This window comes from Rhipicephalus sanguineus, chromosome 1, assembly GCF_013339695.2.
Source record: "Rhipicephalus sanguineus isolate Rsan-2018 chromosome 1, BIME_Rsan_1.4, whole genome shotgun sequence".
Lineage (NCBI taxonomy): Eukaryota > Metazoa > Arthropoda > Arachnida > Ixodida > Ixodidae > Rhipicephalus > Rhipicephalus sanguineus.
Window position 1 is genome coordinate 165,095,851 of NC_051176.1, and position 27,663 is coordinate 165,123,513.

General features: G+C 47.1%; 1 protein-coding gene across 2 annotated transcripts in view; it reads left to right on the forward strand.

Annotated features, from left to right (window-relative positions):
* LOC119401541 (protein NDNF-like) overlaps window positions 1–27,663 on the forward strand; it is a 202,419-nt gene that overhangs the window by 137,365 nt on the left and 37,391 nt on the right. For both annotated transcript variants that reach the window (XM_037668433.2, XM_037668441.2), the window contains one exon: window positions 22,139–22,357. In XM_037668433.2, the coding sequence (XP_037524361.1) occupies window positions 22,149–22,357 (209 nt within the window). In that variant the 5' untranslated portion in view covers window positions 22,139–22,148. The remainder of the gene's footprint in view (window positions 1–22,138; window positions 22,358–27,663) is intronic.

Here is a 27,663-nt window from a genome sequence, read left to right on the forward strand (position 1 = left end):
AAGTACGTTACCCGTTACAGTTCTGAAATAGTAACGAGTACGTTACTAAGTTACTGAAAAAAGTAACGCGTTACCGGTAACGACGTTACTTGTAACGCGTTACCGCCAACACTGCTGAAGAGAGTAATGCCTAGGTAATTTGCTCAAAATTGTGAAGTGATGTTTTTGTCGTTAATAAAGTATTTAACTGCTGAGTACTCATGTCGCCTATGAAAGCAAACCAAAAAAATTTGTTAGTATTCAGAAGCCAGGCATTGTGACATTCACTTAATTTGCGCAAATTGTTTCTACGCCAGTGATCGATTACCGCTTACGTCAGTGATCGGGCGATAAACGACGTAGTCATCTGCGAACAGGCGCATCGTTGACGAAATATTACTAAGCAGGTGGGTAATGTAAATTAGGAAAAGGAGTGGGCCCAAGACCGTGCCGTGCCTTGTGGCACGCGACATAAAAGAGGGGATAAACTTGAAAAAGTATTATTTGCATGCAGCAACTGCTGCCAGTAGACAAGGTGATGTAGGGGAAGTCGCGAGAGTGGGACTTTGTGAATGCATTTTCTAAATCAATGAAGGGGACGATAACGGGTATGTTTAGATTAACGTTAGTATGAATGTCGCGAAGGAAAGGTACGAGTTGAGTTCCACATGAGAAGCATTTTTGAAACCCATTTTGACTTGGATTGAAATAGTCACCGAAATTTAGAAAGTTGACGGTTTGGGTGTAAATGACATGGACGTGCTCCATGATTTTCAAGCAGACACTAGCAACTCTAGCAACATAAATTGGGTGGCAGTTACGGCACTTTCTTAGGAACTTGAACAGTCTTACCCAACTTCCAATCGCGAGGCTGTTGAAAAATGTGGGACAAGATAACATTTGTTCATGCATATATGCATGTAGTATTTTTCAGAACTTTTGGCTCGATGCCGTCCGGACAAGCAGATAAAGTTAGCTTTAACGAATAAATTATTTTCGCAGTACCTTCGGGCCAAAATGTGATGCGTGACATAACGCGGTACTCAAAGGGTGGGAAACGTGGGGGGTCACTGTCAAGTTCTTTAGTGATAACATATTGCAGAATTAAGTGTTTCCCCTGCTTCAATAATGGAAATTGGGGCACCATATTGTCTTCAAGGTATATATAGATGCTTTAAGTTGTTTTGGTAGGATCATTTTCGAAAATTGTTTCGGGTTATTAAGCAAAGGTATAGGCAATGTGAATTTGAAGAAAGAGCGTTTAAATTGGGCTAAACTACCGTCATATACCTTAGCTGCCGTGCGATCGCCTAGCCGTGACGCCGAGTGTTCCTGCTGGCCCGAAAGTAACACACAACAATGAGGAGAGTGAAAAAAAAAAAAAAATGTGTTACGACGCATAGCACAAAGGAGGCTGCGGTGTATAGAGATGGTACAGGGATGGCCCGCCGACCTTTCGCTAGCGGCTCGGCCCGCAGATGACTGTCTTCGTCCCGCATTTTTTAAAAATGGTTTTGCGACTGTTTGTACCATTGCTGAATGGAACTCGTATTATTTTCTCGCCTATTGCGATTAATAACGCTTTGTTCAGGTAAGCTGCACAGACGTGACTGGTCTTAAGCACTTTTTTTTTTGTGTGTGTGTGTGTGTGTGAGGCACCTCACGCGTTCACCTTGTCTTGAAACATTACCGCGGAACGAAAACTCTATATTTAAGAGCATAGTCTATGTTCAGAGTCACTCTGAAGACCGGTACCGATATGTTTCTCGAATCCTGACGCCAAATACCCTTCCGGAATGACCCATATATCGGATACGGGATGGGCGTCTTTTAAACGACAGTGTCAGCTGATATTTTGTTCAATCTACTCCCTCCTCCCCTCCCCTCCCCCGCCGCTTCCACATTTTTCACTGTCCTGACCCTCTGCGAGACTAAATTTCGGGACTGCGAACCGCTAGCTAAGGTAAGCTTGAGATCCCTGGTACAGAGTAAAGGTTCCACAATAACGCGACAGTCAAATACATATTCATGAAGTGATGTCACATTTGTGCAAACTAAGACATTTCGCGTGCAAAGAGCCTCACGGGGCCAGGCCATATAGAGACAGTCAGGTCACCAAAAAACAGTGTAACGTAAGCAAACGCATAAATTTTAGACGAGCTTCGACTTGAGCTAGTTAGCATATCGTATCTTTTGGGACCTACAACATACCAGCGAAAATACACAGACCTCGCTGGTATATTTTTGTTTTATTTTATTATATCATTCCCTTTCATTTTTGTTATTTGTTTTTATTTTATTTTTTGTTTTGGAGGCGAATGTTCCAGAGTAATCCAGCTGGTCCCGGCAAAAGAAAGCCGTCGCGTGGCTCGAGCCGCGCGAGGCAGGCGGATAAGGCGAGGGCCAACGGGGGACCACGCTCCACGCAGGAACATGCGCCTTGGAGCTGCGCCCTAATGCGAATAGTTTTATTGCACGGTAGGGTTAATGAGTGACTTGTGTACATTTAATTTCGACAAGTGGTAGGGGTGAAGATAGGTAATGTGATATGGTCAGGTTACTCGTAGTCAAGGTTCCTAAAAATTTGAAGGTAGATCTAACATATTTATCGCGTAGTTTTGCTCACAGGAAGCGGTGTCTAGCGCTGAAGTAATTTAACTACATTTGAGTTAATGTTTTTGTGCGTATGAGTTCAAACGCTGGCTGGTGTAAGCACTCGACGCCGATGATACGGCTACATTCAGCGTTCTTTATACCTGTCGGCAGGGACGTAGCCCAAAAAGTTTGAGGGACGTGTGGGGGGGGGGGGGGGGGGGGTGAAGGGTTAACCACCCTTTATGTATGTTCGTGCGTGTGTTTATATGGATTCGTATAGATATACACGTGCATAACTGAAAAATTTCAAGGGGATTTGAACTCACCCTCCTCCCCCAGGCTACCGCAGTGTCTGTCGGATTTTTCAACAGCTACCTCCCATTTCACCCTCAGACACTTCAGTATGAGCACTTTGAAGCAATGTATAGGAGTGGGTCAGGGAGCAAACGGGTGTTAATGACATCATAGTTGAAATCAAGAAGAAGAAATGGATATGGGCCGGGCACGTAGCACGTCGGCAGGATAACCGGTGGTCATTAAGGGTAACTGACTGGATTCCAAGAGATGGCAAACGCGTGAGGGGGAGACAGAAAATCAGGTGGGTAGATGAGATTAAGAAGTTTGCAGGTATTACGTGGCAGCAGAAAGCACAGGACCGGGTTGATTGGCGGAACATGGGAGAGGCCTTTGCCCTGCAGTGGGCGTAGACAGGCTGATGATGATGATGATGATGATGATGATGATGATAGGAGGGGGTCTTTTGACAGTCTGGGAGCCTCTCAGCCGGCTTTGAACAGAAACGGTGCGCTACGAAGATGATCGAGTCCGGCGGCTTCCCAGATCCTCTTGATTCATCATTTGCGTTTAAGTGAGCGTTCGACCAGTAATGACCTTCCGTGATGTAAAAGTGGCATCCCACGTTCACATTTCTTAACAGCGCTGAACATGCTTCGATTACTAGGATTGCGTTGCTCGAGATGGACGCAAAAGGTCCTGAACATATAAAAAATACTGGATGCAGCTTAAAGGTACCACGATCGAAGTCAAAGAGCTCCATCCTATCTGCAGACGTCAGGTCACTTGTTCCGAAGTACTTGAACACGACATACTCGACTCACCTACAAGTGTTCACCTTGGGACCTGTCAGAGTAGCCGAAAACCACTGCTCAGCTGCCTTCTGTATTCCCTGTCACAGCCTCGCCGTCTAGACACTGTTCATCGTAATATAATTGACAGCGCAACGGGTTAAACACGGACAGAAAGAAGTAAAGGACACCGTTGCGCTGTCAATTATGTTGCGATGAACATCCACCAACTAGCCCAACTCGCGATTCTGCTTCAGCATGTGTCTAGACACTGGTCTCGTCAAGATTTGTCGAGGGTGTGATGACAGCTGCCCTGCACTGCATTGTACTACACCGCATTGACATTCACTGCCACGATTTTGGCTGCGCCCCCCTTCTTGATGAGTCCTCTGTATTTGCAAGGCGTAGGTCCCAGTTAACATGTGAATTGAAGCCGAAAATATTTGTACGCTCAGTGACTGCTGCGTTAACCACCCATTTTATTATGGTCTCCCGGCTTGAGCGTTTTTATCTGGACCGATTCTAAGGCAGTCGTGTGCACGTGCTCTAAGCGATTGGACCTGTCTTCGACATAACTGGTTTCTGTTGACTTTCTTTTCTTTGTATCTTTTCTTCTGAAACGTAAAAGTCAGCGGAAAGTTAGCACTCTTTCTTCTCCTTTGTACTTTTTTCAAAAAACAAAAAGAAAAAAAAAGGCTTATGCGCTGTGCGACGCACTGTCACCAACTCGGCCAAGCTTCCACTCTCGTTCACTGCATTAAGAGTGGTAGGATTAAAGCACATCTTTATTATGCCCATCCCTTGAATGGCCAGTATGAGCGGCGACAAGTGCCTTATTCGCTCTGGGTTCATTAACATTAGCAGGTAAAGTGATTTCGGAACACAAATTTTATATAAAACGTTCAATGGTTCCTTATACAGGCATGTAGCCTTTCGTTGCAAAGGGACATCTACTAGGGCGTATAATTCGCACTAGGTATTTCGGTTCAGCTTGGTGAGAAAAAATAGAGACCGTTGTTTCCGTCGTCTTTCTGCTTCCTTACAATTAACTAAATTTAGCCGAGGTGTACCAACTAGGGTTTTAGCAGCCTCCTGTTCCTGCACTACCCGTATCTGCCAATATCAAGCTCGAATATTTGGTGTAATAGAAACAGACACGCGAAAACGAAATGTGACATGACAGTTAGCTAGTGTAGATGCTGTATAAACACTGCAATATTACAGCAGAGGACACTAATGATGGCCAAAGGATAATCGTGACACCCATCTGTACCTGAATTGTTGTTGTACCAAATGCAGATAGGACGATTGGTACGGTGATGGCGCTTTCAAGTCGAAATGACCCCTCTTTGCTAAACTAAGAGCTAAACAAGTTATCCCAATAACAGCAGTTTGGTTCACACTCAGAGGCACGCACTTTCTGAGATGCATGCAACCCTTTCCTTGTTTGGTTATGTCCTCCGCACGAGTTGGGTCAAGGACACGCGAAACTATGGCGCCTTGCGATCCCTTCCGTGCTTATCACTAGGAAATGCTGTCCCTGGCACGAGTCCTTCATTTTGATTGATGCTCTATGTCGAGCAACTGGAGATAGCATGCCGTACGTTTTGGCTGTCTAGAACAAAATGTAAAGAAAGCTGGCAAGCCGCCGCACCAAGTGGAACAGGAACCAAATTGAAACTGTGTGTTTTCGTGTTTTTCTAACGATCAATAACGAAGGGTTTGGCCACTGCCCAACACCATATTCGACGTCTCGTTGCATAAATTGTCTGATGAAAGAGCAATTTCGCTGTTCGTCACAGTGTTCGGGAAGTGGGCTCTGCGGCACAATGCCAAAAGTCACACGCGAAAGCTGCCGAACAGCCATTCACCGCATCCATGGCCGAACAGCCATTACATATCTTATTTCTGACACCACTGGAACACGCAAATGAATATATACACGCGCAAGATAGCAGCGACCATTAGTATGCACAATCGGCACGCAGCCGATGCGAACACTTTATCATGGCCAGTACAGACTATTGACATCGCTGTAGCTGTCGACGCAAAAGACAAATCGCAGTACAAAACTACTACGACAAAAAAGCAAAGTCGTCAATTACGGCTCAACGCCAAGAGCGTGACCAGAAGAAAGCTGTCTCGGAGCGTTCTGTTGTCCTTCGCACTGCATTCTGTATGACCAGTAGTAGTAGCTCTCATTATACACCTTTTTTTTTTTCTTTTTGTTGCTAGTCCCCCATAGTGCACGCACCGCCCTCTTTTGCTCCGGCTTCATTGTTCCCCGAAAGACTACAGAGAAAAGCAAGGATTCGAACTTGTGGCGCTTGACAGACGAGAGGACAGCCGGCAATGTGGCCATCAAGGTCTCGACGAACACCGAATCCCTTGTATACAATACGAAAATGGCAAAGAACAAGAACATGCCATTCAAGCCGCCGCTGTTTGGTCCGCCGCCAAAAGTTCACGGCTCTTCTGAAAGCGCGAGGTCTGTGCACACGGCCAGCAGTTTTAACGAGAAGGTCAATTAAGCGGGCGGCATGCTTGTCAGCAGTTCCAACCACTGCAGGAATGCTACACAAGATCGATGCCTATTGGCATGCTATTTTGTACATTTCAAGCAATAACAGCAGTGTAATTTCGAACTGTACGACTGAAAGTATATTGCACATAACCGGTGTATTGAAAATACATGTAACAAGAATGTTTTATTTGAGCCGTCTTTTGTCCATTCCATTTTGCTTCACTGGTCAAAGTGAATTTTGTACAACGCTACCCGGAGTCTTATTATTTAACAAGCTTCATTACTTAGTGAATTGGCGGGGGGGGGGGAGGGGGGACTCTACAGCATCCTGATACCAGAGCTAGTAACTTATAGGTCGTAGAAGGTGCAGAATATTTTGTATACACGCGCACAGTGCAACTATATACTTGGTCACAGTTCAAGCCACAATTCCCGACGGGTCTCAACCCGAGGCAACGGAAGTGTGTCGCTTTGGTTTGTTCTGGCCACTGAATCTTCGAGGAAACGAAGAACGAATTTTTTCATTCGACTCACGAACATTACAAGGACGCACACTCAAACACGCTTCGTTAGGGGAAAAAATGCGTAAAAGTGGTACATAATGCCAGCCCCCTGCGCGGTGTTTATACAATGGGCGCCGCCACCTTCCGCCGCACCCGCTGGCTTCTGTGTCCTTTGTTGTGGTTGTTTATGCGGCTGCTTCCCTTAACATGGCACCCCCCGGGGACTCGCACCTGCCACCGAGTTGAAGTGGCTGCCAAGAATCGCCGTGCGTCCCTGCATGCAGACGTGCGTACGCGCACAGTTTTGGCCGCCGTCGCAGACAGCCTGGTGCTGGGGCCTTGCACAAGACCCGTGGCTTCCTCCCCTCACGCCTGCCCTCCTCACCTCGGCCGCCCCTTCACCTGCAGCTCGACTGTTGCAGACAGTCCGGCATCTTTCGCCCTCGCCAAGTTTTCCGGGTGCCGTGAACAGCATTTGTCAGTACGCCAAGAATGCCTCGAAGCCAATACCGGCAGACGAGGATCAGCCTAGATAACGGGTCCCGGCACGAGCGCAGTTTTTGGCAGACAGAATACAACGTAACCAGGGGCGTAGCCAGAAATTTTTTTCGGGGGGGGGGGGGGGGTTCAACCATACATTATGTATGTTCGTGCGTGCGTTTGTATGTGTGCGTGTATATATGCGCAAGCAAAATTGAAAAATTTCGGGGGGGGGGTTTGAACCCCCCCAACCCCCCCCCCCTTGGCTACGCCCCTGAACGTAACAGGTGTAGGCCCGTTACACATGTAACGGGCGTATGTATACGTCTGGTTGTGACGGCGTAAAACCTGGCGTTCTGCAGCAAGTAACGGAACATATAAGACCGAGTACCTTTTTCCTAGACGCTTTTAGGCGTGCCCGTCATTGCTTGCAACTGTGTGAGAAATGAGAAACAAAATTGAATTCACGAACACTTATTCTTTTGTACATTACTGCAAGCACCATTGCTAGCTAAGCAAGTAGGAGAGGGCTTATAGAAGGTGAATTCGCAACAGAATAAAAAAGAAACAAAAGCGAACGGTGTGCATTGAACAACTCTTCATAGTAAATGATTTCATTCTTCACCCGAAAAATGTCATTTCTGAAGTTTGTTGCAGAAAAAGTATAACGTTACTGCTAGATAGACACAGAGAGAGAGAGAGATGAAGATGAGGGAAAGGCAGACAGGTTAACCAACATGGAGACATCTGGTTTGCTACCCTACGCAAAGGAGAAGGGGGCAAGGAAGATGGAAGGAGGAGCGTAGAGAAAAGGCGACCGTGAAAAAAAGAAAACACCAGGCCTGCGCCAGGCCTGCGCGGAAAGCGCAGCACAGTCACAGCGAAAGCTGGCAGAGCGGAATTTCTTGAGCTCGTTGTAAACTCTCTGGGGCTACGGGGCTACTAATACAATTACACTAGTAAGGTACGCACTACGCCATAAATCATAATTTTTGTAAAGTTGGGAAGCACCCACTACGCCATTATTCGTCATTCTGCGGAGAAGCGAGGTACCAGTTACAGATCTGTAATGAATTATGTGCACTTTGTTGATGCGGCGACTGATGACGATGAAGAATTATGGCTGAGTCCTTTGTAATGGGTTGGAAGCTTTAAAGGGGTCATGAAGCACCCCTTGGGCTTGTTGAAAAAACACATCCTGCGGAAAGCTGACACGGCTATGAACTGCTCTGCAAAATATTACAGTCGTGCGCGCCGCGTAAAGGTCACAAGCGGAGCGCGAAGTTGCCGTTTCTTCAGGCGCCCTCTTTTCAAACAGAGGCCGGTTCTCACTCTCGTCGGTGGGCGGGGCGTCTGCACGTTGACGTCGCGGATCTGCCAGTTTACGTCGCAAGAGATATAGCATGCTTATTGGCCGATAGCCGGATGAGATGAGCTTCTTGCCACGGTGTGCCGCCACTTGCCCGCGCAGCACTCCTCAGTCTGCTAAATTTACACGGTAGCCGCACTCGCGCACACGAATCACAGCGGGAGAGCGATCGCGTTTCATGACGCGCGCTGACGTAACTCCTTACCCCCGTGCCATCCCTCCCTGTCTAGCTTCCAGTGCGCTCGTCGGCACGAGAAAAGAGAGAAAGCGGTGAGAGCGTGCGCCAAACCTCCGTAACTCCGCTCATTTTTGACGGATTCGAGAAATTTTTGCGGCAATCGATTCGGGAGGCAGTAAACTCTGATACTGAGGTCATTAGATCATTACTTGGAAAAGTGGTTCATGACCCCTTTAAACGACCACTAGTTACGTAATTCGCATTGTGGGACGCCCGGTCGTTATTTCACTCTCCCACCACGCTATATAACATACGTTAACGTGAGAAAGAGAGAGACAGATAGGGAAAGAACTTTATTGAGACCTTGCGGAAATGGATCATGGGGACCTTATGGGCTTCCTTGACAACCAATAGAAGTGCACTTGCGAGGAACCCACTACGCTATAAATCATCATAATTTTTGTGAAGTAGGGAAGCAGCCACTATGCCATTTTTCGTCATTCTGCGGAAAACCGTGGTACCCGCTAAACGCCTGTAAGACATTATGTGCACTTTGTTGATGCTGTGCCTGATGACGATGAAGAATTATGGCAGGGCTCTTTGTAATGAGTTGGAAGCAATCAACAACCCCCTCGTTGTCCAATTCGCATTGTGTGACGCTTGGTTGTTATTTTACTCTTCTACCACGCTATATTACATATGTTAATGTGGTCCCTTCCCGACATGAAACCTGTATAATAGGGTCTTTTTACAAAGCAGTTTCAAGCACCGGCATGGTCTGAGTTAGAATACTGGGCTCTGACGTAGAGGGTCCAGGTTCGAGCCCCGTTCCATCCTGGATATTTTTTCGGTTTTTTTTTTTTTTTTCGCGCGATAGCGGTTACCGACCCCGGCTGCGGCGGCGGCGGCGGCGGCGGCTGACAACTACGGCGCCAAAAACGGCCGTCGTTTTGATCTCATAACAGCTTTAGCTGTAAAAGAAAACGCTCTGTATAGCAGACACTACACGAAGAGGCCGAGTGTTGCACAATCGCCTTGAATATACGGCACGCAATCCTCACGTTAGTTGGTACATGAATATTTGCGAAAATTTTGTGTGCACACTTGCATGACGATACTTGCGCAGACTTGAGATTTTCGAATCTGCATGTACGACAGCTATTCGTATTGAAACATGCGCGTCACGCACGATTTTTGTTTTTTTGTTCTGGCATAAGGAAGAAAAAGAAGTTGTTACAAAATAGTTCAAGCGCAAGTCTACTGCCGCACGCTTCGTGGCCGATCCCCCGTAGTGGGTTGAGCTATTCCCTTAGCAACCAACCAACCAACAATGGCATTTGACCTTGTTTTACTTGCGCGAATTGTACCTTATATATTTAAGTGCTGCTGCCGCGGTGGTACGGTGTTCGGCAGCTGATCCGGAGGTCGCGTGTTCGATCCCGGCCGCGGAGGTTGCGTTCTCGACGGGGGCGTAAATGCTAGAAGCCCGCGTACTTATATTTAGGTGCATGCTAATGAACCCCAGGTGGTCAAAATTTTCGGAGTCCACTACGATGTGCCTCATAATCATATCGTGGTTTTGGCACGTAAAACTCCAGCAATTAGCATTACAGCAGAGCTGTTATGCTCCATGTTTGCCGTGTGTCGTAGATAGAAAATTGTCGTCATCATGGACCGGCACGCACTCTCTTCGTCCTCTTCTGCTTCGCTCCGGAACACTTGCGCCGATTTGTCTGGCTTGGGACGCAACAATTCTGATGGGCGAGTGAACTAGTACAGAGAGAGAGAAAGAAATATAAGAAAGAAAGAAATTCTTGGCGAAAAAAAAAAAAGATTTCTTGGCGAGGCGAGATTCGAAACCGCGTACCCACGATCCGATTGCGAGCGTTGTAACCACACGGATATCCAGGCACGATTGAACTTTGAAGTTTAAAGTTTATTTCACCACCGTGTGACATTTTTTGTTACGTTTTTGCAGTCATTCATGAAACAAATATTCGTTAGCAGAGTATAGCATAGCCTTGTATAGTATATAGCAAGGGTGTGGGAAAGGAAAGTGAGGGTGAGGAGGAGTGATGTGACGGTGCGGAGGAGGGAAGGTAGGAGGGGAGAACGAGTGCAGAGAGAGAGAAAGAAAGAAAGAGGTTAAAAGAAACCGAAAGAGAGAAATGAGGGAAGAAAGAAAAAAAAAGATAGAAAGACAGAGAAACAAATAGACAGAGAGAGAAAGAGAGAGAAATAAACAGAGAAAAAAAGATAGAAAAAAAAAGAGAGCAAGCATAGCCGTGTTTAGTATAGTATAACAAGGGGTGGGAAAGAGAGAGGCGAGGATAAAAGCCTAGCCAATCGAGGACCAGCTAGGTGCTGTGGCCCAGCCTTGCGCGACTTAGTGCAAGGCGCGTTAATTTTTACTTAAGTGCTCATTACAAAAGACGTCACGAAAGCGGGAACCAACTCCGCTGTCTTCTTTTTTTTTTTCCTCCCTCGTAGCACACTGCGCAGTTTCGGAACGGTAAACCCCACACTTTTATCTTTCCGGTACGTCTCTGTTTAAAACTAAATGCACCTCGTTAACCCACCAAAGTTCTCTCACGGGTTGTTTAGCGAGTCATCAATAATTTTTACGCGCATTTTGAAGACAAAAAGGCCACGGCTGGTACATGTTCAAAGGTTCGTCGGTCGGAAGGCGAACACAACAAAAGGGCGTGTCGCTTCATTCCGTATGACTCCCCGAGTATCGCAAGTGCTGCATCCGCTGCAGGGGGGGCATCATACGACCCACTGACAAACGGAGAAGGAGAGTGAAGGAAAAGCAAAGGAACTACTGCTTCGGCGAGTTTCCGTTGCAGGGTCCCGTTAAGGTTGTTCTTCTCGGGTTTCTTGCGCACGCCGCCGGAACGCGCCTTCAGACGCGAGACACGCGCGGTCAAGTGAGCCACGCCTATTTATTTAGACAGGCACGCTGGCCTCTCGGACACCAGCACTCCCCGCCCCCCCTTTTTTTTTCTTTATTTTACTTTTCGCGCTTTGTTTTTCCGTGCGACGGGACGATGCGGACGGTAGAGAGGGAGAACTTCGTAGACACCATGCTGCGTTTTTGCAAGTCAAGTGGTCTCGTTGTGGTCTGCCGCCGGGACCATTCTGGCGTGAGTTCATCCATCCATAAGAGAGCCCGTAGTTAACCATCTTAAGCGTTAATATTCATGAATAGTTTCTAGGTTAAGCACCATAGATTTTTTTTGTCTGCTCTTGTATATTTGTTGCTTTGCCGTTTATTCTTTTCGCCCAGGTTAATCTCGACCTACATAACTCTCTCACCGGAGGGCTAATATGCTTCGAAGGTTTTACCAGGAAACGCCTTTAGCAATAAATCAAGCGGAAGGCAGTGCTCTGTCGTTTCTTGAAGAGAACACTGAGAGGAATGGTTGATGGGCATCTCCTTGAGAAGTTAATGCACCTGTAAGGGATCAACTATTACTCAAGCTCCACTTAACGGCTAGACTAGTTTCTTATCACGACTTCTGAACACAAGCTCTACAAAATACTACAAGAAAAAGAACACCGACAAAAGACAGATAAGAACCTGAAACGAAGACTCCTAATACCGCTTTCTTTCTTTCTTCCTTTATTTTTTAATTTTTTAAGATACCGGATAAGGGGCAAAGGGGAGGGTTTGTATCACTTACCTTGTGGTTTCCGTGTGCAAAAGTGGCAATTAGTAATTACTTCGTGCGTGCAAAGAATGTTGGCTGTGTCTATATCAGAAAACATTCATCGTGCATATCTGTTTCACGGCCTGCACGATTTCACAGTGCCCGTTTCGTATCTTCATTCACTCTATTTATTCCTTCCTCTCGAAAGAGCAGGCGGGCGTTGTGAACTCTCAGTGGCAGTTGTCAGCTTGTTCTCGCCTTGTTTTCTTTCTGTCCTTATATGTATATGAAATAATAATAATAATAATAATAATAATAATAATAATAATAATAATAATAATAATAATAATAATAATAATAACTCATATGGTCCCTTATGCATTCACCAAAGACGACTTGAAGGCCAAAGCCATCTTCTTTTTCTTCTCACTCGATGTATTCATCCTGCCCCGCCACTCTCCGAAAGCTTTGTGCACCTAGCGTGGTTTTGCACTGCCTCCAGGATCGGAGGCACCTGTCCTGGCTTTGCACTGCCTCCGTGATCGGCCCACCTTTGACCAAGCTACGATGTAATGCGATGACGGCATCATGTGGCGTTACGTCACGTGACGTCAGGCCAGAATTCATGTCGTCATAATGATGTCACAAATTTAATGATGTCACAAATTTTTGCTATCTGTGACGTAATGACCACGTCATATGGTGACGTCATCACGTGATGGTGATTTTTTGCATCACTCGTGCTGTGCCCGGCGCCGCGGTACGCCGACGGTCAATTTTCGCGTTTGATGAGGCATCTAAGGCTTTTGCGTTCAAATAATAATAAAATAATAATAGTAATACCCATTTTCATTTCTGTGCGTACTAACGACTTTCGCAACTGTCCACAGCGTGTAGGATAAAGCAGCGATTTAGCTAATTTAGCACTCATGCTGTCTTTCTTTTTTCTCTTGTTTTATTTTCGTTAAAAAATGCGGGGAGTTTGCACTGAGTCGCGAAAAGCTTGGCACAGCGAAGCACGGGCCCGTCGCCACTCGTACTCCCCGTCGACCGACAAGTCTAGCTTCAAAATGCGCGGCTTCCGTCTCGGGAGTACGCACTTTCTCAGGACGCCCCATGACTGTCTCGGCACGATTGGGCGCAGCCAGGCTATGCACTGTAGAGCGGAGGTTGCGCGCGATGTCTCCGTCGGTGGGCGTGACTTAGCTACTGTGCATGCTCGGCTTGGCCAGGTGGTGCGGTACCTGGTCGCTAGACGACGCGATGCTTGCTTCCTCTTCCTTTCTATCCCATTCTCTCTCTCTCTCTCTCTCTCTATTATTGCGATAGCAATTATATGGACAGTCTCGACTGGATTTTGCCGTCGCCGTCGCCGCCGTCATGCACCGTATATGTATAGGTATGTATATATATATATATATATAAACCCCAAAAAAAATAATTGAGAAAAATGCTTTCGAAGCGCGGAATCGAACCAGGGACCTCTTGCTCCGCAGCGAGTGGCGCTATTCACTACGCCACGAAACGCAGATCCTCCACGTAGCTAACGGCGAGCGTTATATACACACCCTTTCCCGCTGGACGGACTCAGAGACGGCAGGCGATAATAAGCGTTTCTTCATTACCAGCGAGATGGCGCTAGGAGCGCGACGGGCGCATTTAAAAGTCGTCGGCGAGCTCGCTCGCTTCTTATATTTGCGCAGAGAGAACCTTGCCCTTCCGCTGTGTGCTCGCGCGGTTTTCTCGTGGTGAGGGGAAGAGGAATGTCTCACGCTTTCACCGTGATGTCCGCGCTCATGTTACGGAGCGTACGAAAGTCACTCGAGCTCAAGGGACGCCGCTAAACGAACAAACAGAAGATGAGCGCGAACTGTCAAGTGTCACAGCTCGACACTCGAAGCACGCTAGTTTCCTTCGCTGCTTCAGCCGCCTTTACAACAGGAGCGCTGTTCAAACTGAGAGTATCCATTGGCGAGCCTCACGTCGTATAGCATTAATTTCTTGCTATCGCATTCATTGCTTCGCCCTTGCGGCGAAACTGTGACTTTTTTAAATGCGAAGCATTTCTTAGCGAACTTCTGCGACTTTGAGCGCATCTATCTATCTATCTAGCCGCCTACGACTGTGTGCTCTCCTGGTCGCTTGGTTAATCGAATGTACACCAAAATTGGTATGGCGTAACATGACTGTATGACGAACATAAATGACAAGTCATAACATGAAAATCATGACACGCATGTCATGTACAGCATGATTTACATTCCACGCTCATGGTGCGCTGGCGGCTGTTTCACTGGCTTGATATACACCAAAATTGGTATCTTGCGACATGACTGTGTGACGAACATAAATAACACACGAGTTAACGCGAAAATCATGACACGCATGTCATGTACAGCATGACTTACGTGCCACGCTCATGGTGCACTGGTGGCCGTTTCGCTAGCTTTATGTACACCAAAATTGGTATCTTGCGACCTGACTGTGTAGCGAACATAAATAACACGAGTTAACATGAAAATCATGACACGCATGTCATGTACAGCATGACTTACGTGCCACGCTCATGGTGCGCTGGCGGCCGTTTCGCTAGCTTGATATACACCAAAATTGGTATCTTGCGACGTGACTGTGTGACGAACATAAATGACACGAGTTAAAATGAAAATCATGACACGCATGTCATGTACAGCATGATTTACATGCCACGCTCATGGTGCGCTGGCGGCCGTTCCGCTAGCTTGATATACACCAAAATTGGTATCTTGCGACGTGACTGTGTGACGAACATGAATGACACGAGTTAACATGAAAATCATGACACGCATGTCATGTACAGCATGACTTACGTGCCACGCTCATGGGGCGCTGGCGGCCGTTTCGCTAGCTTGATCTATCCCGAAATTGGTATTGTGCGACGTGACTGTGTGACGAACATAAAAACACGAGTTAAGATGAAAATCATGACACGCATGTCATGTACAGCATGACTTATGTGCCACGCTCATGGTGCGCTGGCGGCCGTTTCGATAGCTTGATATACACCAAAATTGGTATCTTGCGACGTGACTGTGTGACGAACATAAATAACACGAGTTAACATGAAAGTCATGACAGACATGTCATGTACAGCATTACTTACGTACCACGCTCATGGAGCGCTGGCGGCCGTTTCGCTAGCTTGATCTACCCCGAAGTTGGTATTGCGCGACGTTACTGTGTGACGAACATAAATAATAAGAGTTAATATGAAAACCATGACACCCATTTTCCTTAGTGACATACAAGACGATGCATGCAGCTCTTTGCTGGCTGCTTTGCATTACATCGATTCCCACAATGCGTAGGATCTGCCGGCTTTTTTCTTTCTCTCCCTTTCGATCATCTTCTCTCATTCTGCATTTCTTTCTCTATTTCTATCTCACTCGTTCTGTGCTACGTTTTACTCGCTCCCCTCCTACTTTCCCTCCTCCTCACCTTCACATCTCTCCTTCTCACGCTCGCTTCCCTTTCCCAACCCCTTGCTACACTACCCCAGGCACGTAGCCAGGATTTTTTTTCGGGGGGGGGGGGGGGGGGGCAAAGCCTAATTGTTCGAAAGAAAGTCTTTCCATGGCAAAAAGAAAATAAAAGTTGCCCAGGCATATAGAAGGCTGGACGAATTTCGGGGGGGGGGGGGTCCCCAAGGCCCCCACCCTTGCCTACGTGCCTGCTATACCCTACAAGGCTATGCTATGCTCTGCTAGCGTGCCTGGATAGCCGAGGTTTTAGGACGCTCGCCTTCGGATCCAGGCTGCGCGGGTTCGAATCCCGCCTCGTGAAGAATTTTTTTTCTGCAAGAATTTCCTTCTTTTTTTATATCTTTCTTTCTGTCTGTCTCTCTGTTTATTTCTCTCTTTCTTTCGTTTTTTTCTCTCTCTCTGCACTCGTTCTCTCACCCATCAGGGTTATTAAAGGCCCTGCCGGAGTGGTGAGTAGTGGGATTTGCTCAAATCCTGTGGCACACACCCGTTCATGATGATGATAGTTCTTTGCGGAGCAGAGACGTTTTCATGCCGTGCTTAACAGCTTCGCTGTTAAGACATTTCTTGAAGTTTTGTGATTTGTGAGATGGTCTAGCAATTTTTTTACAGATAATCGTTGTCGATGACGAGAGCGGCGCCGCACCCTTCTCTCCGTCTTCACCAAATATCCCATAAACCTCATTGCGTAGAGCTGCGTAGAGCAGCAGTTACATTTGAGCACTGCACGACCGAAGACCACAGCTTAGAGTCCCTAGTGCCCGACCAAGCTGCCCCAAAAGAAATTATACGGACCGCAGCCTCACAGTGGCTTGCGTTTGTTTTAGTAGACCCGTAGGAGGAGCACAGTAGGAGGTGATTTGGCTGCAGTGAAATGCTAGTGAACTAGATGTTCTCCTTCTTTAACTGGAAATGGAACACTTTAAACGGAGCCCTTATGCCCCCTTGTGCCCCCTTAGGATGACATTCACGGAGCCTTTATCTATTGCATCTTTCTTGAGCAGCGTGAGCTTAAAACGCCAAGCGCGTTCACAGGTGCAGAAAAGTGAGAACGACACCTGCCACTGATTCGTCGCAAAAAGACTCACCTGACTCAAATAGCCAGGTCAGGAGAGCCTGAGACGCCAGGGAGTGGGCGCGAAACAACTTTATTTAACACGTCACGTCCTCATTCGGAGCTCACAGAAATTAGCAGGCACAGCCGAATGTCTTTCTTGTGGACTGCTGCAAGCAGTGCTGCTAATAGCAAACAACTGGTGAGTGGCACTAGTGGCATACGTGGTAAAGTATTCAGCAGATTAGCAACTCTGTGTGCAAGCATAGCATACACATGGTGTGCAGGTTACCGACGCACTGGTGTACGGGGTCGTCCACGTCTAAGGTGAGCACCTCATTAGCATTCAAGACCTCGTAGAAGCTGACGTTTAATACATAATCCGGAAAACTATTGTTGTGCTCATCGAAACCATGATTAGAGGTCATATAACGGACATTTCCCTCGTGAAGCACAATGAACGTTGTAGATTTAGCGGTTTGAATACTAATCAGGTGCTCACCTTAGATGTGGTCGACCCTGTACACGGAGTCTCTGCGAAGCTGCCACCTAATGGCAAATTCCATTGGGAGAACAGGAGCACTCAAAAGCACGCTGAAAGTGCTGTCTTCAGAGCCGGCGTGTTTCAGTGGTCGAACAGGAGTAAGAGTATTGTCATCCAGTGGTAGAGCGAGAGCGCTATTGCCAGGAGCAGTTTAAAGTGTTCTCACCTGGAAAGCGGAGTAGGCGTAGTACGAAGAGAGTCACGTGCATTTTAAACGTCACGTTCTCCTTATTTGTTTTTATTTTGCCTAAGCCGGTGAGCGCCGTGGCAAGGGTAGCAACCATGTGTAGTCTAGCACCAGTGATCTGGGCGTATTGGCGCCGTTTTGTTTATACCAGTAGCCACGATGACGACTACGAAGTACCCGCAGCTATGTCTACTGGATGCGTCGTTGCACAAACGTAGTACGCAATTGCAAATGGGGTAATGGCGCACATGTGACCGACAGATTTCTCGCGTATTGTGCTGCTGTCCCGCAGAGAATGCCAGGGCTTCGAATGTTCTGATCACATGACGTATTTTTCGTCATTCTCTCACCTGTTGTCAGAGTGCGTGCCGCATTCCCATGGCAGATCGAGTGGCCCATGCTCTCAGTGCTCGCACCCCCACTCCTCATTGCACGACGCCCCTACTCATGTTCTCTCAATGGAATTCGCCATAAGTTATCTACAGCACACGGAGTGTGCTGTGTATCGCAAACTGTGTTCTACAGCACAGTCCTACAGCAAAATTATACTGTGTTCTTTGAGAGCTCGTCCCCCACCCCACCCCCACCCCTCTCTTTTTTTTTTTTTGTACTCCAAGTATTCTTCCGTAGCAGCCTGATGCCCGGAAACCGATCGCTACAGTTACAGAACCGCGCACCTATCCCTCTTCATGTATCTTGCAGACGTCTTACCGACTCATAGCCTGTGTTGTAGCAGCTCTGCCATGGTTTATTGACTAGCAAATTTTCACGAAAATCAAAGGACGCGGGTTTGATCCCGGCCGCGGAGGTCGCATTTCGCTGGAGACGAAATGCTAAAGGCCCGTGTACTTAGATTTAGGTTGACGACCCCGGGTGGTCGAAATTTCCGAAGCCCTCCACTACGGCGTGCCTCATAATCATATCGTGCTTCTGGCACGTAAAACCATAGCAATTATTATTATTAAATTTTCACAAAAGTCACTATCATTAGTTAAAGACCTCAACAACACAGATTTCTTCCCCCGAAGGTTTCCCTGGCCACTTCAACCGCTGGTAATGACAAAACTATTGCTCTTGCAGAAACAGCGTTCTCACGCCCCCGCATATATAATGTCAGAACTCTGAAGAAATATCAGTCACGAAATTGAACACCAGTGCTCGCTCCCTGTCGCTTTTGATTCCGCCACATACGCCCTACGTAACTATGTGGTTTAGTCGACAGAGAGCGACACTGCTGCATCGAATAGGAGGATTTGCCTATGCACTTGCATATTTACTCAAGACGGGATGTACAGAATCACTGCTCTGAAAATTGTGCAACGAAACAAGAGACATCGAACACTTTCTGTGGTCGTGCCCAATATGTGGAGGAAGGGGCGTGCTCTTCTCGAGATGATAGATGAAGAAGCTTCCACATACTTCACTGCAACAACTTGTGCTTCCACAGGGCTTCGTAATGTCTCGAATGGGAGCTTAACGTTTTCTTATTACGCTTCCCAGGGTCACGGTGATTTGCTGAGCGAGGGTTCAATGCCCTAGTGTCGCTTAAATGTATGCTCAGACGGAGCAATTGCCCGCCTAGGTCGACATTTCAAATCCTCCTGTAGCAATACTATGCGCCACCACATCCGATCCCCTTCAAACGGGCTGAATTCAAAGAAAGAAGACGAAAGCTGACTTCTCCACCACCGGTGATGACGAAACCACCGTGCTACTATTGCCGGACAGTGGCGCTGATAAGCGACAACTATATGAAGAAATATGCATAGATGTATAACATCCTCATGGATGCGACGACGCAAACTTTGTAAGTTATAGAGGTTATTGCTTTCGAAGAAGAGAGAACACTTTCCTGCCGAACACCGCGAAAGACGCCCATTCATTTCTTAGTTTCCCCAAGCTAAGCTCCAAGGCTTACTTTCAGGCTTTTCACTGAGTCCGCGTTAGAGAGGAATAAGTGGCAGGGTTGACCGATTAAGGGTCCGGTTGGCTACGTCGTATTATGATAAGGAAGAGCGGGTACGAGAGAGGAGGCACAAAAAAACAGCAAACAAAACGTGCGCATAAAGCGAGGAAGCACACAGTCCGTATGACCTCAAGGAGCTCAGTGCTCCGCGAGTGTATGGACAGCCTTGCTCAGGCGACGACCGAGTGAATTTATTATAGTTAAGACGTTACCTATGCTAAGAGCGCAAGTGGGTACGTATGTTATTTCCTCTTCCATACTGTAGGTGCCTGTCCACGTACAGACATTAATCTTGTGCAACATACATCTTGCGCGTTGACCTCGAGGAACAAATAAATGGAATGTGCTCAGCGGTATTGACGTGCGAGAGAAAACATACCGCGCTGCGCATAATTATTCTGGCATGCAACATCGACGTGAAGCAAAAACAGTGGAGTGAGAAACAAACCAAGGATATGACTGGAGATCGTTGAAATGGAAATGACGGGACCACTTCGATAGTCCAGCAGTGAAAAGTGCGCGGCCGCCGAGAATGCATGTCGTCCATGTGGCCCACGGCTTTAAAACTCGCGGGAACGCGCTTCCCGTTGCTCGCACCGAGGTCGCCACCGCTTTTCTCGGGCAAAAAGGTCACGATTCTCAAGATTCAAGAATTCCAGCCGCGCTTGCAAAAGCAGCACGGCTCTCACGTGCGCTTGCGATATCGAAACCGGTATGGGCGACCAGTCCGCGCACCAGATAGCGCTGCTGCCGGAAGCTGCAGCCGGCGGTATGTCACCGCGCGCACGACAGTCGAAATAGGCCCCCGCTCGTCCGTCTTCAAACAGAATGCGCCCCGCGCGTCTTCTGCCCTGACGACGTTGTGACGTAGTTGACGCCGGCCCGTCACAGCAGCCGACATCGTGAGCCCTCACGTGATGTCATCAACGTCGCTAGTTCGTCACAGCAGCACTGAGAATTCGCCGCCATGAAGAAGCACTTTTAGACCCCCAGAGGTACACCACTCTCGGTTTGACCATGTACGGTGCGGGACACTCAGGCTGCCTAGTAGCAGCCTGCTAACACCTTATAAGGTGTTAAAGAAAAGGAAAACGAAGGCTTAAGAAGCCCGTGGTGCAGCTGAACATGAGCATTTATAGGATATGACGAGGATCGGGAATTAATTAGAGGAGCCGGCAAACGTTACGAACAGCGGTCGCCTATTTGTCTCCATCCTCCACGCAGTGCTCCCATCATTCATTGTGTTAATGTCTACTTGCTTCTCTTCGCAGTTTTGTTGACCGTGGGGCGATAGCTTGTTTCTTAACCGTGTATTGTTTTATGTGATTTAACTATTACACTTCTTACCTAATGCGGTCGCGCGGCGGCACCCGGATTGCAGCCAGAGTGGAATGATAGACATTGTACAAGTATTATATGCAATCAGTCAAACTGCAAAAAAATGTCCTAAATGGCAGGGCGCATTTCTTCTTGAGAGCGACATAAGCACTTTCAGTTACTAGTAATGTATAAATTTATTTTGTTGGTAGTGCAACCTCAATTCTTTTGTTGCGGGAGGGACTGGCTGTCGTGAGACTCCGAACGATCTAGCCGCCAATAACGACACCATAGCCAACCGAGAACACAGCGCCAACAGGAGAATAAAAAAAGGTTGGTTCTTATTAAAGCTAGGCGGCCTTGAGTATTGCTCCGCACTTCTCTCATGGGCGACGAAAGCATACAACGGCCATCGCATCTCTGAGGTGGGTCCTGTTCCAAAAAATATGGGGCTGAATTTTAAAAGATTTTCGTTCGTAAAGCTGCTTGCCATTGGCCGACCGCTTCTGCTATGTGGCCAACGTCGCACCTGACTGAGGCGTGCACTTCGCAGTATTTGTTTCATTTTAACATCGGTATGGCAGAAAACCGTATACATTCGAAAAATGAGCAGACGAAAGCGCGTCTCATTTGTGGAAGTCCTGGCTTCAGTGCACCTACAAACAACTCTCAAACGCATGGGACCGACTAAGCAATTGTCCTTTGTGGGAGCCCACAATTGCCGAAAACAGGTTGTAATCGCCCTCACTACAAAAGGTGTTGAGGACATTTATACTGAATGACAGATTAAAGTGTCGTGCGCTACATTGCAATCATGTACAATCTTCTTAATTGTTTTCTTTTTACTCGTGCCTTGTATCTTACTTATTTTCATTTAACTCATTACCTCAGCGCAGGGTAAAAAACCGGTCCATAATCTGGCTAGCACGCCTTTGTCTTTTCCTCCCCTTTTCTGCAGGGTAATAACACCTATATGAATGCAAGCCCTCTCGAGTGACGCACTTCGTAAATGTTTGGGCTATTCCTTGGTTCATTAGGAGTGCGCTTACAACGTAAGGTTAAACATGGGCAGAAGCGCTGTGCCTGTTTTTTGCTTGTCGTCTCTGTGCATAGCCATGCGCTGTAAACATGATACAAATGACGCTCATAGCTTTTTCTCCCTCTCTCTCTCTTTCGTTGGCAGCACTCAAGCTATGCCGTGGTTGGCGCTGCTTGTGTGCCTTCTGCTGCGTGGGGAAGCCGCCGTGGCGGTGGACCTGCGGCGGCAATCGTCACCGTCCAGGCCGGAGTCGCAGAGGCCCTTCCACTTCGCTAAGCACAGGCCGGAAATCTTCTACGATAACAACGTGGTACCTGAGAACGGAGAGGTCAGCGTGTTCGTCTTCAAGGATCAAATAAGAAGGTATACGTGCCTGCAACTTGAGCTTGTTCCTGAGAGAGAGGTAGAGAAGGATTGATTGTTTAATAAGTACTGAAACGGTCTGCATGGCGGTACGCCTAGCATGCTGCTCCAGGCAGGTATGATGAAGAATGAACTGATATGCAGAGTGCGCGACAGATACAGAACTCAGAAGGACACAGAACATACCCAAAACGTTAAACAAACTTGTCAAACGTTGTCAGGCCATTACGTGCGTTGCGAGAGCAACTGCATCATTCGCGAGAGTGGCAGCAGTGTTGTGGCACGCCGAGCGCAATAAACACAGGAGAGAAAGAAAGAGAGTGCACAACCTATTCAGGATCTATCAAGGTGGACCAATACTCACGTCTACCCGCTGCTGAGCGCAACCAATCCTGGCTATATGCTGATCACATACATTGCTGCGACGCTCGAGTGCCCAGCCTTCGGTGCGCCACATGGCCTCAAGTAGTTGGAAATTCCTTCTCAGACCTCTCAATTGAGTCTTTTTTATAGCAGTACACGATGTAATTATTAGACGATATTCAATTAACGTTTTTTTTTTTTTATTGCACAGATGTTTACGAGGTGCAAGTGTCTCGGTCGATGATGGCAATACGTTTTCTCTTGACAAATATGGCAAGATGAACTCGGGCTCCAGCCCATTCTACAGCGCTAGTAAGAGCTACAACCTGCGAAATTATGCACGCGGCACTTTTCACGCGCTCCGTGACTTGGGAACAACGCTAAACGTTCAGTTTGCAGTTTAGTACAGAGAAAAAATTTCGTTTGTACAATGTAGGGGCTAATATGCGTTGTCATGCAGAACGTCTGAAATATTAAGGTATAATATTATACACGCATTTGAATGCGATCATATTACGCTATTATATTCGCATTTAAATGCGAAGCTTCTTACCTCGCAATAAAACTCAGTTGCAAGTAATGCTTGCTCTGTGTACTTTGTTCATGTCTCATGTACTCTGGGCGATCAGGGCCCCGCCACGATGGTCTAGTGGTTATGGCGTTCGACTGCTGACCCGAAGGTCGCGGGATCGAATCCCTACCGCGGCGGCCGCATTTTCGGTGGAGGCGAAAATGCTTGAGGCCCATTTACTTAAATTTAGGTGCGCATTAAAGAACCCCAGGTGGTCGAAATTTCCGGAGCCTTCCACTACGGCGTCCCTCATAATCTTATCGTGGTTTTAGGACATTAAACCCCATATATTATTATTATCTGGGTGATCAGGAGCTATGGATCATTACCAACTACCCAGATCTCGGCGCTTGCCGGTGATTCGTAAATGGCGATGCCTCAAACTTTATACTGCACAATGCCACGCAGCGCTTAGTTTATGCCTGTCGCGTGCCTAATAATAGTAATAATTTCCGTGCTTTTACGTGATAAAACAATGATATGGTTAAAATTCATGCCGTAGTGGTGTACTTCTAGTTAATCTTGACTACCCGATGTTCTTTAAGGTACACTTCACTCTGAGTGAGCTACACGAGCATTCTTGCGCTAAGCTCCCATCGAAATGCGGCCGCCGGGGCCGGGAATCGCACCCGCGTCCTCGGGATTGGCAGCGCGACATCTTACCTGCTAAGCCACCACAGCGGGTGTCGCTCGTGTGCACAAGCTTGCACGGCCTTTAAAGCACTATATGCTGCTCTTTTCGAAGCCATGCAGGTCCACGACCGTGAGAATATAGAGACCACCAGTGATATGAACAATTTCAGAGTTGCAGCTATCTGCTAAGCACCATTGTGCATATAGAGGGAGTGGTAAGTATATTGACCAGGCGCGGGTTTCCGTTTAGGTACCCTGGCACGAGGTGGGTAAATTTCCAAAGAGAACAGAGGGAGATATAAAAGGAACATAAAAGGTGTTACTATTAAATCCATACGCACTCTTCTTTCTTTTTTTTTTTTTTGTCCAATGCACCTCAGCCAAGAATTATTTGTTTCACAAGTGGCGTCTGTTAATGGTACTTCTTTTATATATGCCTTTGGCGTCGTAGTTCATGCATATCGTTTTCGTTAGAAGTCTATCTCGTATGTTCGCTTTGTGACGAGAAGTATCCCCCCGGATTTTCAACTTCCTGATATATATATATATATATATATATATATATATATATATATATATATATATATATATATATATATATATATATATATATATATATATACGGCATGTGTGTTTGCTGTATGGATTGGCTTGAGCAAACAGTAATCATAAACCACCTCTTTGACCGCCAGGCATGGCGAGGCGAAGGGAGGCGGGGAGGGGGGAGCAACCGGCAGCAGAGTGCATTCCTCTTCGCTCATGTTGGCGAGCGGCATTTTACGTGCTCGTGACAAGAGAAAACGTTGCAACACGAAAGCAATGCTGCTACTGGTTCGACGCACTTTAAGCCCGCATTCAAGAAATGGTTGAGGAATAGGCGAATTTTCAGCACTTGGGCCAGCAAGCCTTTCGTGTTTCAAGCATTGCTCTTTCAATTCAGGGGAGACATTTAAACGAGGCACATTTCGCGAAGCAGGAGCATGCATAAGGAAAAAAAAAAAAGAAGAGCCCGGTAAAATATAGCAATAGGGCTTTGGAAAGTGATTGTTTTTTTCCTGCGCTTCGTTTCCATGCCCTAGCGGCTAAGTTGTGCAAGAGCAGCAGTTTTTCGTTTACAACTCGGCTCCTGCTGTCGCCGACGCAGTCAGACACACCTGACAGCACGCTTTCGTGCTTTCGAAAAATGAGGGAGACGAATGAAAGAGTGCTATGTTCAGACCTTAAAGCAGCGCTTTGACGCGCGAGCTCCTTCCTTAGGGGGTATTAAAAAGTGCAGAAGAAGACAAGTAAACGAAGAGAAGCAGACAGACGAAAAAAAAAAAAAGAAAGAAACAGAGCAAACAGACATAACATAAGGCAATATGCTTCTGATCGATTATGCCAATGTAGTACATCGGCTGGCAATTTTCATTCGTATTCAAGTCGTCGCACTGATTAGTCCGAAGTAAATGAAAATAGTACGTTCTATACGTCTTTCCGATTAGATTAGTCTAGCGAGGACTGAACGCTTTCGTATTTTCCTTATTGGTGATTCGTTGTGAAGTTTGGTCCATTGAATCTATGAGCAAATAGGCAATCCGCTCGACGCTGCACACGAATTACTTTTCGGCGTGAGCGCGCTCCGACTTTAACAGTCAACGTCTTGCACTCCCTCTGCCTCTTTTTCTTCATTCAGCTTCCAGTACGTTGCACAGCAAGCTCGAGTGCCAGAGCATTTATTTATTTATTTATTTATTTATTTATTTATTTATTTATTTATTTATTATTTATTTATTTATTAGGCATGGTATTACAAGTAATCTGCGCCGCCAAAGCAAGAGAAAGGTTACTACGTTGGCGAATTTGAGAAAACAAAAATTCTGAAGTTATACGAACCAAATCCACCACCTCATTATGATGCAGATCACAGTGAGGAGCTCTGGGTTAATATTCTCCTCCTGGGCTGTGCGCATAAATCGAAATGCCAGAAAATGTTTGCATTTTGCCCCCGTCAAAATGCGGTCGCCGCGGCAAAAATCGAACCTGCGACCTCGAGCCTAGCAGCGTAATGGTGGTAATAGCCTGCTAAAAGTCTTATTCCTGGTACAATGCTCGAAACATGAAAAAAGGACAGAGAAGATATAGAGAAGCGGTAAAACAGCCACTGGGTTGCAACGACGGGCATCATTCTAGAACTATATGCAGACGGGCATTACTCGAGGCCAGCTTCATTCATAAGCTCAGCCGAAACAGGCTCTACACCGAGCCACACAACTATTTGAAGAGATGAGAGAGAGAGAGAGAGTGCGTGGATAGTGAGAGAGCCGATTCCTGATAGCAGCCTGGGAAGTATGCGTTGCTTGGAAATTAAAAAATAAAAAAAGTATATGCACTACTAATGCGAACCACACTCGCCGCCATGGCTGCGATCGGCGCTGACTAACACTCCTAGGTTTAATACGACATAAAGTGGACGGGAGGATGACCGCCGCCGTAGCTCAGTGGTGGAGCATCGGACGCGTTATTCGAAGGTCGCAGGTTCGATCCCTGCCGGCGGCAAGTTATCTTTGCGTCCACTTTACTCTCTTCACATTTATATCCTAATCACTACAAATAACATCCTCTCTACTTTCTGTGGCATTATTGTCTGTTAGTTCTCATTAATATTGTGTCTAACAACAAAAAACGAGCCCTTAAAAATCTTCTTTCCTATATGCACTACTGGCATATACGCAGGTATACCGTAGACGCAGGCAAAATTTCTTTTGGTCGGGCTCAGTAGCGATTCGTTTAGATCACTTCTACGTAGGCAACAAGTGAAAGGAAACCGAGAAAGTGCTGGGTAGCGCAATTATTCGCTATTTACGCTGAAAAACGGCTAAAAACTATAGCGCGAACGAGTTGGCACATATATAACGACAGGCGTGTTAGCAATGCTAGGTAATCCCCTCCCTGTCGCGGCGTTAGAGTTGTTTATCGCGATGCGCAGCGCCTATAGGGGCGCCACTGAAAGCCGCGTAGCGGCGGCCGTTGGAACCGCAAGCGGGCCGCGTAGCAGACGCCTTCTTTCACTGCAAGCTTGACGGAAGTGCGCGCGTGCGATTTGCCGCTTGTGCGCGTCCCAAATTACTTTTGCGGCGATAGTGTGCGCAAAGGAGCCGCTAGTAGAGATGTGTCCTATGTCACAGCTGTGTGGGATGACACTAGGGAGTTTTTTAATAGGGGCCCCAAAGCCCTTTGCGTGTGCTCGCTTTCGGTCAAGCAGGAGCTAAGAGTTTTCGAATCGTGTCTGCGGCGCTTTGGACACTTTAGTCTTGGCCAAAAGCCGTCGCTTCAATGGGGACCGTCATGTTTGCTTGACGCAAAGCGTTAGGGGCAGGCTTTGGGGCTCCTGCTAAATTCGAGAATTAGCCTCCCCAACGCAAAACCCAAACGTTGTTTGGGTCTCGCGCATGCGCAGTGGCCTCGACGCTATTTCTTTGGGGCCCCAAAACGATTGGGGCCCCTATTCGAAAACTCCCTATTGTCACCATACTCGCCAAGTGTTTGCCACAGAAAAGCGTTAACAAGCTTCCCTACGAAGTGGAGCTCATCGTAAGTACACAACTTTCTTTATAACGCCCCGGTCACTAATGCCTGCATACGTTCACGCGTGAACCAACGTTTTTTATTGACACAGTAGCTTCGTTTATGTGCCATGTGTTTACATAGTAGAGATCTTGAGAGAGCGCGCTGTCGCACCGGCGCATGGATTTCACAG